Genomic DNA, 13,446 nt, shown 5'->3' on the forward strand with positions numbered 1-13,446 from the left:
AATAAAACATGGTTAAAACATTTTTGCACCCCCAAATAACATCCAATGCAACTAACTACCTTCAGAAGTCACCTTATTAATACATAAAACCTACCAATACATGACCATCTACCTAAACCCACAGACTGGGCAAGGAGGCCATTCATCCAAGAAGCAGCTGAGAGGCCCATGAGGTCTCTGGAGCAGCTGCAGAGATCCAGTGGCAAGAGTAGCAAGAAAAAAAAGCCGCTGTTGACAGAAAGCCCAGAAGAAGTTCCATTTAAAGTTTGTCATAAGCCATGCGGGAGGCATAGCAAATATTTAAAAGATGGTGTTCTGGTCCGATTAGACTAAAATTGAACTTTCTGGCCTTACTGCTAAATATATTGTGTGTTGGTAGAGAAAGACTGCACACCACCCTAAATGTGGCTTCCCTAAAGTGAAACATGGTGATGGCAGCATCCTGATGTGAGGATATTTTTCTTGCCAGGGACAGAAAAGCTGAACAGAGTTAATGGGAAAATGGATACAGCTAAATACAGGACAATCCTGAATGAATAAATAAACAACAAAATAAATAAATAAATAATAGTTAGAAACTGCAAAACACTTTACACTGTGATGAAGGTTCCACTTCCAGGAGGCCTACAACCTTGCAGCCATACCTACGAACAAATGGACTATGCTCATGTGTTAGAATGGCCCAGTCAAAATCTGGACCCCAGTCCCATTAAGGAAATTATGACATTTGACTCAGCAGTGTTGAAACATAGAAACATTTGAAATATGCAGGATGTCAGCCCTTCAGGATTGGACTTGGACATGCCTGTTCTGCAGAGGAATGAAATGGGGAGGGCTGCATACAAAGTAAAACCACACTTTTCAGGTCTTTGAAAAACATTTGATCGATGTTGGATCCTTTCCCTTCTACTTTATGACTTACTTTCTACTGTCTATCACATAAAATCCCATTAAAAAAGGTCAACGGGTGTGTGTACTTTTGCAAGGCACTGTACGTATTCTTTGTAGTCTATTCAAAACGTATGCTTTGAGTTGTACTCTGTGATAGAGTTCTTCTGTGAGGAAGAGATCAGTTAGTGTCTGAACAGCATAAACCTAAATGTTCCACTCAGATTCTCTCTGCAAACAGCAGGCCTGTTTCTGCCTATATGAGACCAGCTCTGTTTACAAGATAAGCACTCTCCCTCATTACTCTTTGTATTTAACATAAAGAACTTCTCAGTTCCCTAAAAACTGAATAGCAGCTAAGTGCAATTTGAGTTTTTTCCATCTTTATTGTTTTGTTTGCATGCATGAGACAGAAAAAAAGATTTGAGGCAGCTACAAAAAATATTCACAAAGTTTTGCAAAGGTATTGTTCATATTTATTGATAAATAGCAAAAATATAGTTCTTATAACACATAAAAAATAAATACAAAAGTACAAAAGGTATATTGACAATATTAATAATGATCCTGCAATGAAATGTTAAAAACAATTAATGTGCTTCTTTTGGTTTATATCGGACAAGCAAGTCGCCCTCAGGCTGTAACATCCCAAATCCGTAACGGTTGGCATCTATCTCTGGAATCTGCGCATTTGGGTCACAGAGCTCCAGTTCATAATTGGTCAGCAACATGTAAACAAATCTAAAATGTAAACACAGATGAAAAACAAAATTAGGACTTTCGAATTCAAAGCGGCAGTTATTCTGATTAAATATGTGCAGGGCACTCACTGTCTGATGGTATTGATGGCAAACTCCCTCCCCACGCAACCATTGCTCCCTGCACCCCACGGCATGGTGTAATATTTCAGCCTCTTTCCTCCTTTGTAAAAGTCCTTCTTCACCGATCCGTCTTCATTCATGAAGCGGTTGAACTTGAATTTCTGGGTGGGGGGCAAGAGCAGATATTAGATGCAGGCACTTACAAAAAATCCCCACAATGACTAAATGTGATGCTGGATTGTTTTTGCTGTTAACAGTGGATATACATGTTGTCAAGCCAGACTTGCAGTGTCCTTCCCACGCCTATTAGCTCTGTGTCTGTTCTTGTGCTCTGCTAATCCCTCAGTTGCCCAGAGCTCTGGATCTAACCTCTCACTGGGTCGTTCAGGGTCAGCTTTGTGTGGACCTTGATTGCCACCTTACATAAACAACTACTGATGTTTATTTACCTTAAACCTGCCTCCAACTAGTCCTTAAGACAACTGCTACAATGTTGCAGGAGAGAGGGGAAGTTTAAAAGTGTTGGAAGCAGAAAGAAGGTGTTTTAACATAACAGGAAAACAAACCTGTGGCTCAGGGTGTATCTCTGGGTCCATTTGAGGGCTGACGAAAGGGAACAAACACACCCTGTCTCCCTTTCTTAGCAGGTAATCCCGCCCATCAGCCATGTGGAGGGTCTTGTCCCGCACTACCTGTCTTGTTATGAAGGGGGCAGCAGTGAGTCTAAGAGTCTCTTCCAAGACACTATCTGAAAATCAGAAAAACAAAAACTAAATTACAATGCAAAGGAATAGATGTATTTGAAAACACATTTTAATTTACTTTATAATGAATATTTGCAATAAAATGTATGGATTTTGCTGTGTTTCAGCTGCAACACACAGTTAGCATTTTGTCTTTATCCATATTCAAATGCTATTACAAATGATATTACAAAACATTTAATACCCCTTGAACCTTTTCACATCTTGACTTTTTTGACTACAAAAAAATGTAAAAGGGGGATTTCTATTCTGTCTGTACCAGTTTTTAACATTTAGAGACAGACAGTCTTTTTCCATTCTTCTTTTCAAACAAACTCATTCCGACTGGATGGAGTGCATCTGTGAACATCAATGTTCTGGTTAGATTCAGGTTACATGCCATTCCATTGCAGATCTGTGTGTTCACCGAGGTTGTCCCGGTCATAGGTGAACCTCCACCCAGGTATCAAGTCTTTTGCAGCCCAGCCTACACCAGGTTTTCTTCCAGGATTTCCTTGGATTTAGCCTCATCAATCTTTTGATAAATTCTGACCAGCTTCATGTCCCCGCTAAAGCATCTCCACAGCATGATGCTGCCAGCACTACTTGTTGTGAAGAGGAGATGATGTGTTCAGAGTGTTCCACAACACTTAGCATTTTTTTTTCCATGTAGGCCAAAAAGTTGAATTTTAGTCTAATCTCCCTGGAGAACCTTCTTCCACATGTCTGACGGGTCCCATTCATGGCTTGTGACAAACTGCAGAGGGGAATATGTTTGATTTTCTTTCAACATGGATGCCATTTTTCCACAGAGGCCAGATGTGTGGAGTGCTTGACTAATAGGTGTCCTATAAATAGATTCTCCCACCTGAGCTGTTGATCTTTGGAGGTCTCTGGGAATTTATTTGGGGGTAAAAGTGAGGGGCTGAATACAAATGCATCCTGCATAATTTTGCTTCCACCTCAAAATTATGCTTTACTTTGTGTTGGTCTATCATATAAAATACCAATAACAAACATTTTTGTTTGTTATTGGTATTTTGTCTCTTTTGTTTATTGTAAACATAAAAAAGTGAAAAGATTAATGGGGTATTAATACTTTTTATTTTTCTAGAAATACATAAAAAATACTGCAGATAAATGCTTTATTTGTTAACAAAATCAAAATTAAAGCCCTCACCAAACACTGGGGTCTTCATGGATTTGTCGATCAGAGGAGTTCCTGACCTCTCCATCTGTGAAATCTGGCCAAACTCCCTCTTCACTGCCATCAGGGCTTCAGGGTTAGTCAACAAGTAGCCCAAAAGCCAAAATGCAGCAGGACCGACATTACCCTGGAAACATACAGAAAAACAAACCCTCACATGAGCATGGTGTGATAAGGTCCCCCACTCTGGTGTTGCATAGTGACAACGCAGGTGGTTGTTTGGTAACAGCAAATAAAAACATCACGTGACATCCAGAAATCTAAAATCTACCTTCTGTTAGGAGTCGTGACAGAGCACAGACTTTATTGAAATGTAGTTATTTTAATTACATGAAAAGCCTAATGATTTTTTTAGTGCTGGAAGACAGATAAGAACGGTTCCCTCTCATGTGTCTGGGAAGAGGAGAGCCATGCTCTGGTTTGTCTCACTTCTGGCAAAGCCCAGCGCAGTAATGGTTTACTTAAAAAGGAAAGCCAGTGGAAACCTGAGGTCCCCTGCCATCTGCTTGCATTCAAGGGCAGAACGTTCAGTGTTACAGCAAAGCTTGTGACTAAAATATACAACCTAGTTTTCCTCTAAATGTAATCACTTTTTCATTTATTAGTATTTGTCATGGTAGAAAATATTTTCTCTGCCATACTTTTATTGCATTTTAATAGTTTTTTTATTTCAATTTGTGTTTTTTTAATCTATATTCATATTGTTTCACCATTATTGTAATAGGTTTCATCATTTGATTTGAGTATCCTTCCGTCCGTATCTATTTATCTATAAGAAAAGATTAAAAAATGTTCTTGAGCACTGCGGGAATTAAATATATAAAGTAAAGCCTTTAATGCAACAACATCTCATCAGAAAGACTTCAGGGAAGACTCTATCACTGTGCCCGTTAACGTCTGAGTAAAAAAAAAAATTGCAAAAGCAAATAGCTCCAATCTTGACTCCAAATGACTGTACCATACAAAAAGGAAAAATGTGCTGATGGTTATTCGGCAGCATTTATAGATCAGAAATAGTGAGAGTTTTTTGTTTTGCTGCCTTTATTGAATAGGAAAAACTTAAATCAGGGAGACTGAGAGAAAATCAGTTAATTCTGACCTCTAGTGCATCTCTACAAAACAGGACAATGAAGGCAAGTGTGAAAGTACAAACTGCTCAACAACTCTAAACATAGAAATACGTATTTAGAAGAATACTAATGGTTTATGCTGTGATATATAATATTAAAGATATTCCAGGTTCTTTTATCTAGATAAAAATAGTTATGTCTATTCCAGAAGCTGATTTTCCTCAACACTAACATGCAGTGCCGAAGGTTTTGTCCTGGATCAAAAGACAACAGCACCACCATGTGCCACAAAAGGCTACTGCATCTCCCTTTATTGAGTGCCACCTTCTGTAGGGACAACAGAAAGGCTGGAAAAAATCTTCCAAAGACGTCATATCATTCTCATCTAATGGAAAAACCAGCCTTTTCTAATCTAGAGACGTAATCACAAACAGAAATCCAGCCTTTGTCTGCACTGAATGCCACTCCCACATAGGAAACTCACTTGCGTGGCCCAGAGTTGCATCAGCAAAGCCTTTCTCTGTGACTCATCATCGACTCCGTCCTCCTGCAGCAGCCGCCTGTAGGCGTGGAGCCAAGGGCTTAACCCGGAGGTCTCCGTCAGACCAGCTGGAGCCAGGAGCTCCCCAAGCTTTCTCTGAATGCCCTGTGCAGTCCTGTTTTCCTCTGTCACACACAGATAAACATCACAAAAATGAGCGAGGGAGTTAGCCACAGAAAAAAATACATAAGCAGTGCGATACAGAGTGGATCCTAAAACAGATACGACTGTGCACAAGACGTGGGGGAGGAGCAGTGGAGAAGGCATGCAGTGACATCGTGTCTTATTGCATTAAGGGCGGATGGATGATGGAATACAGCGGAGAGGGAATACAGTGTGTGTTGTGACAGCCTTACGAGTTACATCAACGTTGGTGGGGCAAAATTAGTCAGAGAAAACTCAAACCTTAAACGCTTTGTAAGCGGCTGAGTAAGTACAGCTCACCATGGTTACCTCTAAACAAATCCAAGAAGACACTTTAATGATGTCAAACCACATCAACTAGTGACAGATGTAAACTCCAAAAACCTGTCAATGAATCCTCTTATTACTCATCACTCACAAAGCTCCTCTTTTATTTAAAATGTCTTACAAAACAAATTATCCCTCTTGCCTTTTTTTCACATGTTGTCACCTCACAACCAAAACTTTGCGTTTATTTCACTGGGATCATGTTTGTTGGAGAACATTAATGAACAAACAGCATCATGAAGACGAAGGAACACAGCACAGGTCGGGGATAAAGTTGTGGAGAGGTTTAATACAAGGTGAGGTTATAAAACAATATCACAATCATAGAACATCTCACGGAGTACTGTTCAATCCACTATCTGAAAATGGAAACAGTAGGGCACAACTGCAGCCAACCTACCAAGACATGGTAGGTACCTCCATTTAAACAGACATGCTTAGCAAAGAGAGCAGCTAAGAGAGTCATGGGTACTTTGGAGGAGCTGCAGAGATGCCCAGTTCAGGTATGAGAATCTGCTGATGGGACAACTGTCAGCCGTGCTCAAATCTAGCCTTTGCCGAAAAGTGGCAGGAAATAAAAAACAAAAACAGTGAACACGTTGAAGAAAGTGCTCTGATCAGAGGATGCCAACATTTTCCTTTTAGGCATACAGGCTGAAAACATGTTGTAACCCAAAATTTACTTTTCCTTCTACTTGAAAATGATGGCGTAATGGTTTCTTGGCTAAGCACATACTGTCCCAATTAAATATACATTGATGTTTAAGGTTCTAACATGACAAAATGTGAACCAGTTGAAGGATTATTAATGCTTTTCCAAAACACTTTATTTCTTTAAAGTAAATGTTTCGGAAACTTTTAGGGCTTTTTAAAGAGATAAAGTTTGTCTCTTTACCTTTTCTCAGAGTCCCTCTCGCCAGACCGCATAAAAGACCTTCAAACTTCTTGTATTCCTCATAAACTCTAGAGGGATCTGTGCTGTTGTTGTTCTGTTCTCCTCCAAAGAGCGTCAGATATCCCGCCCTGCAGAGCGAAAGGATAAGAGTAAGAAATGAATGCTAAACTTTTTTCTGTTGATGGACAGATAAAGAGCCCACGCAGTTTTTCCCTTTGAAGGTTCGCAAAACATGTCATTTGAATTTTTTCCACTGGCATGCAATCAGGATGTGGAGCGTCTCCTCATCGTAGACATTAATACAAACAAAGAAACAATCACACAATTTTTCATGTAATCTTCTCTCTTTTTTGTTTGCTAAATAGTTGTGGTAAAATGACATTTTATAGCATCTCTCCATCCCACCGAAAACGTCAAGCCAGAGAGGTGACCTCGATGCAATTTTTCTAGCAATGCTTACAAACAAACCATCTCCACATGGAGTGGTGTGTAAACTGTTTAGCTGGGGGGACTTTAGTCACTATCCTGTTACAACAGAAAGAGTATATGTGTGTGGGAAAATTGTTGTTTTCATACTTAAACAGTAAGCTGTAGGAGAGTTGGAGCAAGCCCTCCTCCTTCCAGTAGCTCTGGTTGTGCAGCATCTCGCTTTTCAAAAGGGTCTCCAGGTTTCGACTCATGGTGCTGTTAAGCGTTGATAAACTCGCTCCCATAAAGTGCCTGCGGACACAAAATGTTTAAGAAAGGGGAGGGCAGAAAATATTAATTGCAGGGAATTTTGAAAAAGTGCCTCACTGATTGATGACAAAACTAAAAATGCATAATTACTGACAAGAAGACTGTCTGGAAGTGTTAAGCAAGAGGTAAGACCAAGAACCCAAAGAAGCCAAAATAAAATATTGCTTTAGTTTAATTCCCTTCAGGAAGAGATTCTTAAAATCCACAAGAAAATAGCAACAAAAATAGGAAAAAGATAAACAGGAATATCCACAGTGATGCTATTTTATTAGTTTTCACTTCCACTTAAAGCAAAAATGAAAATAAAGTTAAGCACTTTAAGCTTGAGCAATGAAGTACGGACCTTTTCATCATCGCCTTGGCTTTCTCCGGCTGGTGAAGCGGGAGCCGCAGGTTAAAAATCCGCCCCATAAGCACCTGCGCGTAGCGCCCAAAGTCCAGCGAATCTGGGTCATTGATGACCTCGTCATAAGAGTGTGGATCCAATAGCAGGGTCACGTACCGGCCTGCAGCACGCACCTGTGTAACCAGATGACAAGATTTAAAAATTATTATTGGACAAACATTTATACGTTTTTTTAGCTGTTTGGTACAAAAAATATGAACTAAAACCAGTTAAAATACACATTTTGTGACGCATGTGTGTTTCTGTCTCAATCTTGTATTGTAAAAATTTATTTGAACATGGACAATGACATTTCTTCTTGAACCAGCATGAGTTTTGGTTTTATGCGCCTAGATTTGTTACAGAAATATACTGCTTAATACAAAATATGTATTCTACAATAATCTGGAGGAAACTCCTTGGGAATAATGGTCCCTTCCAGGGTAGATTTAAAATTTTAGAAACAGAAAGCAAATGTGATCAACAGTCACGTCTCTTTAGAAAAACTGTGTTCTCCCCAAATTTCAGCTTTTTCAAGATTTACAACAGAAATAAAACTTGTCTTCAAAAGGATCTCCCGTGAGAATTAATAGCATAAAGTCTACCACAAATAACTCCTAATCAGTATTTACAAATCTCCTCAGTTAATTTTGTGCAACTCCACTTAGATTTCTTTCTGGAAAAAAAAATATACATAATATATTTAATCTTTTTCAAACTTTAAAGACTTTCACATTGAGCTGTTACTCAACAACGTAGGGTTTTGAATGAAATTTCTCTGCTACTTACAGTAAATACGTTGCCATGTTTCAGCTTCATTCGAGTGATGAACTTGGACGCATCTTTTCCAAACTCAAGTGCGTGACCCAACCATGGGATCATCCCTTGGTCGAGAGGAGGCTCACTCTTGTATCTAAAGGAGAGAAAATAAAGACAAAAAGACACATTTTTGTATATTTTTGATACGTTCTACATCTAGAAGCAAATATCAAATAACATTTTGTGATGCACATGTATATTGTTTCTATTATCAGAGATGTGATACAAGTGCATTTTTCTTTTTCTATTTAGAGGTTAATTATTACATCAAAACAAAAAAATAAATAAATAAAAGCTCGAGGTAAAAAACACATGGGTCACTTTGAATTTGATTTTATAGCATAACTGCATTACTTAAACGTGAACAAAACTTTTGAAAGTATATAGATTAACCTCCTATGTATCTTACAAGTAACTTTACATGTGCAAAACAGATATTTTCAAGTCAGGGTTTTTAACACCTCGTGGCAGATTATGTTTCCTGCCTTTATCAAATCGCTGCAATAAAAGTCTCCTTTGTTGTTTTTAATTGACGTGAGCTCAGACTGGCTTACCTCCAGCGGCGTGTGAGGAGAAAACATAGCAGAAGCAGCACAGGAGCGATCCAGATCATCATGGTGTTTCACCTCTGCTCCGCAGTCCTTAGTGCTCCCACCGGCTTCTCTCTGGCTTTTATCCCCGCGTAGTTGCGCAACAGGTTTCACTGCCGTTCATTTCGGTCAATCTCTCACGTCATTACATATGCGCGACGCGGGATTGAACCGCTTAATTCTAGGAAAACTAGTTTTTTAAAATACCGGAAAAGTATAGAGATGTCCTAAATTAATCCACATGCATGCCGCCAATAACATAAAAATATAAAGAAAGAAAGAAATCACCTCAAACGAGTCACACTATGATGAAGTACTTCCATTAGAAAGAGGTCAACTTTAATTTTCAGCAAAATTGTAATTATTACCAGGGTTTGTGGTTCCTGCTAAGATATTTCGGCATTCTGTTTAGGAACTGAAAAAGCCCATATTTTTCTGTTGGGAATATCCCTTTTGCATTAGAATAATAGCTATTTGAATAAGCGACTAAAGGAAGTATTAACCTACCTGTAACAGTTCACGTACGCTGCCGCTATGACACAATCTGCGTCCTTTCTTTATCTTCAACTCATGTAATAGAACTTCATTTCTAAAAAAGAAATTACATGTAAAATAACCTTGTTTTACCCATTAAGCAAAAATACATTTACTAATACCAAGCCTAGCCCTCTCACTGAAATCACTTTAATGAGAGATTCTTTTGTCTGGGCTTTAACTAGGCCCAGGACTTTCCATTTCTCAATTCTCAGCCAGTCCTTAGTTCAAAGTCCTATTAAAAGTCCAGTTCTGCTTCAGCTTTAAATTTCTTACAGATGGTCTCATATTCTTCTCAAGCTCCCTCTGATACAGGGTGGAATTCCTGGTTAATTATATGATGGGTAGCTGGACACGTCCTGCTGTGAGGTTCTTTTTCTGGAGTGCTGTATTTTATCCATACTATCTCCTGTGGTCATTTGGGCGAGAGCCAGGGTACAGCCTGGACAGGTCACCAGTCCATCACAGGTCAACACAGTCACACAGGACAAATAACCTTGCACACACACACACACTCACTCACTCACACACAAGGATAATTTAGAGATACCAATTGTGTGTTTGGACTGTGGAAAGAAGCCAGAGCATTTTAGTTTATGTTGAACAAATTCGTTGTTCTTGTGTCTTTTGTGACTCATCTGTGTAAGAATATTATTGCAGAATTACTGGTCTTTGACACCGTTCTCTCTGATGAACATCAGTTTGGCCTTCACAGCTGTTCACTATCATATAAGAGTAGCAAGAAGCTGCTGTAAATCCCGTCATGACATTTTAGGGTTTCTTTACACTTCATGTTGGATCTCGTGGCCTGTTTTCAGGGTGATCTGCCTGGACAGCCAGACCTGCGCATGTTGGCAGATTCTTTAAATGTCCTCCACTTCTTTTTTCTATATAGTTAAATGGCTGATTTCCAATTCTTTTGAAATCTCTTTAAATCCCCTACCAGCTTCATAAGGTGCTACGGTCTTCTTTCTGAAGGCCTCAGGCAGCTCTTTGAATCACACCAAGATGTACACTCTCACTTCACCAGTCAGTAGACCACCTATCTAAATGTCTGAAGTTTAAACAGGGGAAAACCTCATTCGAATAGTTGAGAACATTGTTATCGTAGGCACATGATGTGATACGCTTACGTGTTATTATAGCCATAAGTGGGAATAAAATTGACATTAGATATCCGCGTCTAAATATGTTTAAAAACTCATTGGCTTTCAGAGGATGATACGCTTCTTCACGTCACATATTTTACTAGATCTGGATGCTTGGATTGACAAATAGCCAAAATGGAGTCAGTCAATGATCAGCTCATAACAGAAGGTCCACGGTTACTGCAGAGTACAGAAACAATCAGAAGATGCTTCTCTGAAGCCAAGCTATCCTCAAAATGCCAATCAAAACAGGCTTCTTAAAAAGCTTAAGTTCTGGCCTGTAAAAAGTCAGAAATACTTTAAATATACCAGATATTTATTTGTTGACTCCAGCTTATTATTTTTTTTTATCTCCATGGCCTGAGAAAGCATTTCACAAATTAGCAATCAGAAATTAGCATCTTCTGACCTATTGGAAGAGAAATCTATATTGCCATAATCAAATTTTTTTTAGTTCCTTTAAGTCACATATTTTGTTTCTTCAAAGATTTAATCAGTTTCAGTTTCTACTGTTAAGAGAGGAACTTCGATATATAGTAGACAACTGTTTTTAGTTTAATCTGACTCAGAGTCTAAACTTTTCAAATCTAGATTGTACAAGATCTATTCTTCTGTCTCACCAGCATGTGACAGACAACAAATGTCAGAGAGGAGTAAAGTCCCACACTTTCTGGTTTTGTCAGGTTTTTGTTAGATTTTGGTCAAGAATATTCTAAAGCCAATATCAGCTGAGCTTGCTATTTTCCATTGCTCCCACTCTAAAGCACCCCTACCAAAACTCTACAAATGGGTCTCAACAAACTTGCCCTATAAGAATGGAAATCTTCAGGTCCCAAATCATAAAAAAAAAAAAAGAAACTTTAAATGTTTTCAATTATTCAAACAGAGGTTCATGAAAACTTGAATTTAACTTGATTTCGATGCCTTTTCTGACTCATTTAGATTAACCCAGAGAGGGATTTTGATGGAGAATCTGAGTACAAGTAATGCACTAAGTGCTTTATTGGCAGTAAACTTGTAATTCTGCCTTTATTTTGTTTATATATAAATATGTTCAGACATATATTTGCTTGTTGTTTGTGTTAGTTTGGGTGACTGTTTGCTGTACTATATAAAAAAAAGCTAAAATAAAATAAAAAGACTAATTGATGGAAAAACAAAAATTGTAGCAAATTGTAACCAAGGAGGTTACAATTTACTATGAACACAATGACTGGGCTAATGAGAAATGGGGCAACACTTCAAAAAGCTTTTTTTCTTTAAATATTGAGACAGTTTGGCAGAAATCCTTTAAAATACTGATTTTAAGCTAAAACTGTGAAGATTTTAAAGTATGGCGAGTCAGTCATCATTCACCCAGGAATCATGGATCAGTTGCAATCCTTCAAATTACTCAAAGAGGCCATGTTGCCCCATGCTAAAGCTGACATGTTCTTGAAATGAATGTTTCAAGAAGACAGAACCCCCAAACACGCCATTATGAGAGCAGCATCTTGGTTTCAGAATGACATTAACATTATGGAGTGACAAGCCCAATCAGCAGACCTTAATTCAGTCGAAACCTTGTGGGGATCACATCAAACATGCCATTTCAGAGGAGCTAGATGATGTGGTCTACTCTTCCTGGGCTGAATTACCTGTTCTCAGGTGCCAGGAGTAGATTGACTACATGGTCTAGAGATGGGAAATAGTTTTCAGAAACAGTGTTTATACAACTAAATATTACTTCAGTGATTCACAGGGAAAGACATCTTCAGGCATTTCTCAGTTAAGTCGTAAATGATGTTCTTCAAAGTTAGATGTTTACATACATTTTCTTAGTTTTGGGTAGAACTGTCTTTAAACTGTGTAATTTACCAAAAATGTTTAACATATCCTTTCAGAAGGTTTTCACAGTAGCTCAGCCCATTCCTTCTGACAGAACTGGTGTAACCAAGTCAGGTTTCCGGGCCGTCTTTCTTGCACACACCTTTTCAGCTCTGTCCACAAATGTTCTATGGGACTGAGATCAGGACTTTCAGATGGCCACTCCTGAACATAGACTTTGTCTTTAAGCCAGTTTTTAATTCATTTAGTAGTGTGCATTGGCTGACTGAAAGTCCCACTAGTGAACCAGCTTCAACTTCCAGGCTGATGTCTTGAGATGCTGCTTCAATATTTCCACATGAAATGGCTTCCTCATGATGAAGTGCATCAGTCTCTCCGACAGCTAAACATCCACACAAGATGATGCTGCCACTCCCGTACTTCAGAACTGAGAAAGTATGCTCAAGCTCGCAAGCTTTCCCCTTTTACCTCAGACTGTAACAAATACAAACACTTCAGTTTTAGTTTCATCAGACCACAGGAGGTTTTGGGAAAACATATCTTTGTCCTGAAGTGCATTTGCAAACTGTAATACAGCTTTTGGGGTACCGCCTTCTTCTTTTCAGCCCAAATTGCAACAGGACTCGTTTCACTGTGGATGATGACGCTTTCTTACCAGCTTCTGCCAACAGACGCTCTTTTCTGCACTAAAACACGGTCATCCCTAGGAATAAGAACCCGTCTTTTTCCTGTAGAGTATGATGGCTGAACATTCAAATGCTATTTGCTA

At 38.8% G+C, this 13,446-nt stretch overlaps 1 protein-coding gene across 1 annotated transcript; it reads right to left on the bottom strand.

The window, feature by feature from the left end:
• Positions 1–1,332: 1,332 nt before the first annotated feature.
• Positions 1,333–9,236, bottom strand: LOC124857072 (prostacyclin synthase-like). The gene is made up of 10 exons (XM_047348171.1): positions 9,133–9,236; positions 8,549–8,672; positions 7,718–7,893; positions 7,213–7,356; positions 6,637–6,764; positions 5,214–5,395; positions 3,633–3,786; positions 2,276–2,457; positions 1,719–1,870; positions 1,333–1,629 (listed from the first exon to the last, which is right to left on the bottom strand). The coding sequence occupies exons 1-10, from the start codon at positions 9,192–9,194 to the stop codon at positions 1,479–1,481; spliced, it is 1,455 nt and encodes a 484-aa protein (XP_047204127.1). The 5' UTR covers positions 9,195–9,236; the 3' UTR covers positions 1,333–1,478.
• Positions 9,237–13,446: the final 4,210 nt, after the last annotated feature.

Source organism: Girardinichthys multiradiatus, chromosome 20 (assembly GCF_021462225.1).
Source record: "Girardinichthys multiradiatus isolate DD_20200921_A chromosome 20, DD_fGirMul_XY1, whole genome shotgun sequence".
Taxonomy (NCBI): Eukaryota; Metazoa; Chordata; class Actinopteri; order Cyprinodontiformes; family Goodeidae; genus Girardinichthys; species Girardinichthys multiradiatus.

Coding starts and splice junctions, on each gene's coding strand:
- LOC124857072 (XM_047348171.1), bottom strand. CDS start 9,194: ATGATGATCTGGATCGCTCCTGTGCTGCTTCTGCTATGTTTTCTCCTC. Junction 8,673..9,132: donor CTCCTCACACGCCGCTGGAG/GTAAGCCAGTCT, acceptor TCTCTCCTTTAG/ATACAAGAGTGAGCCTCCTC. Junction 1,630..1,718: donor GCCATCAATACCATCAGACA/GTGAGTGCCCTG, acceptor TTTACATTTTAG/ATTTGTTTACATGTTGCTGA.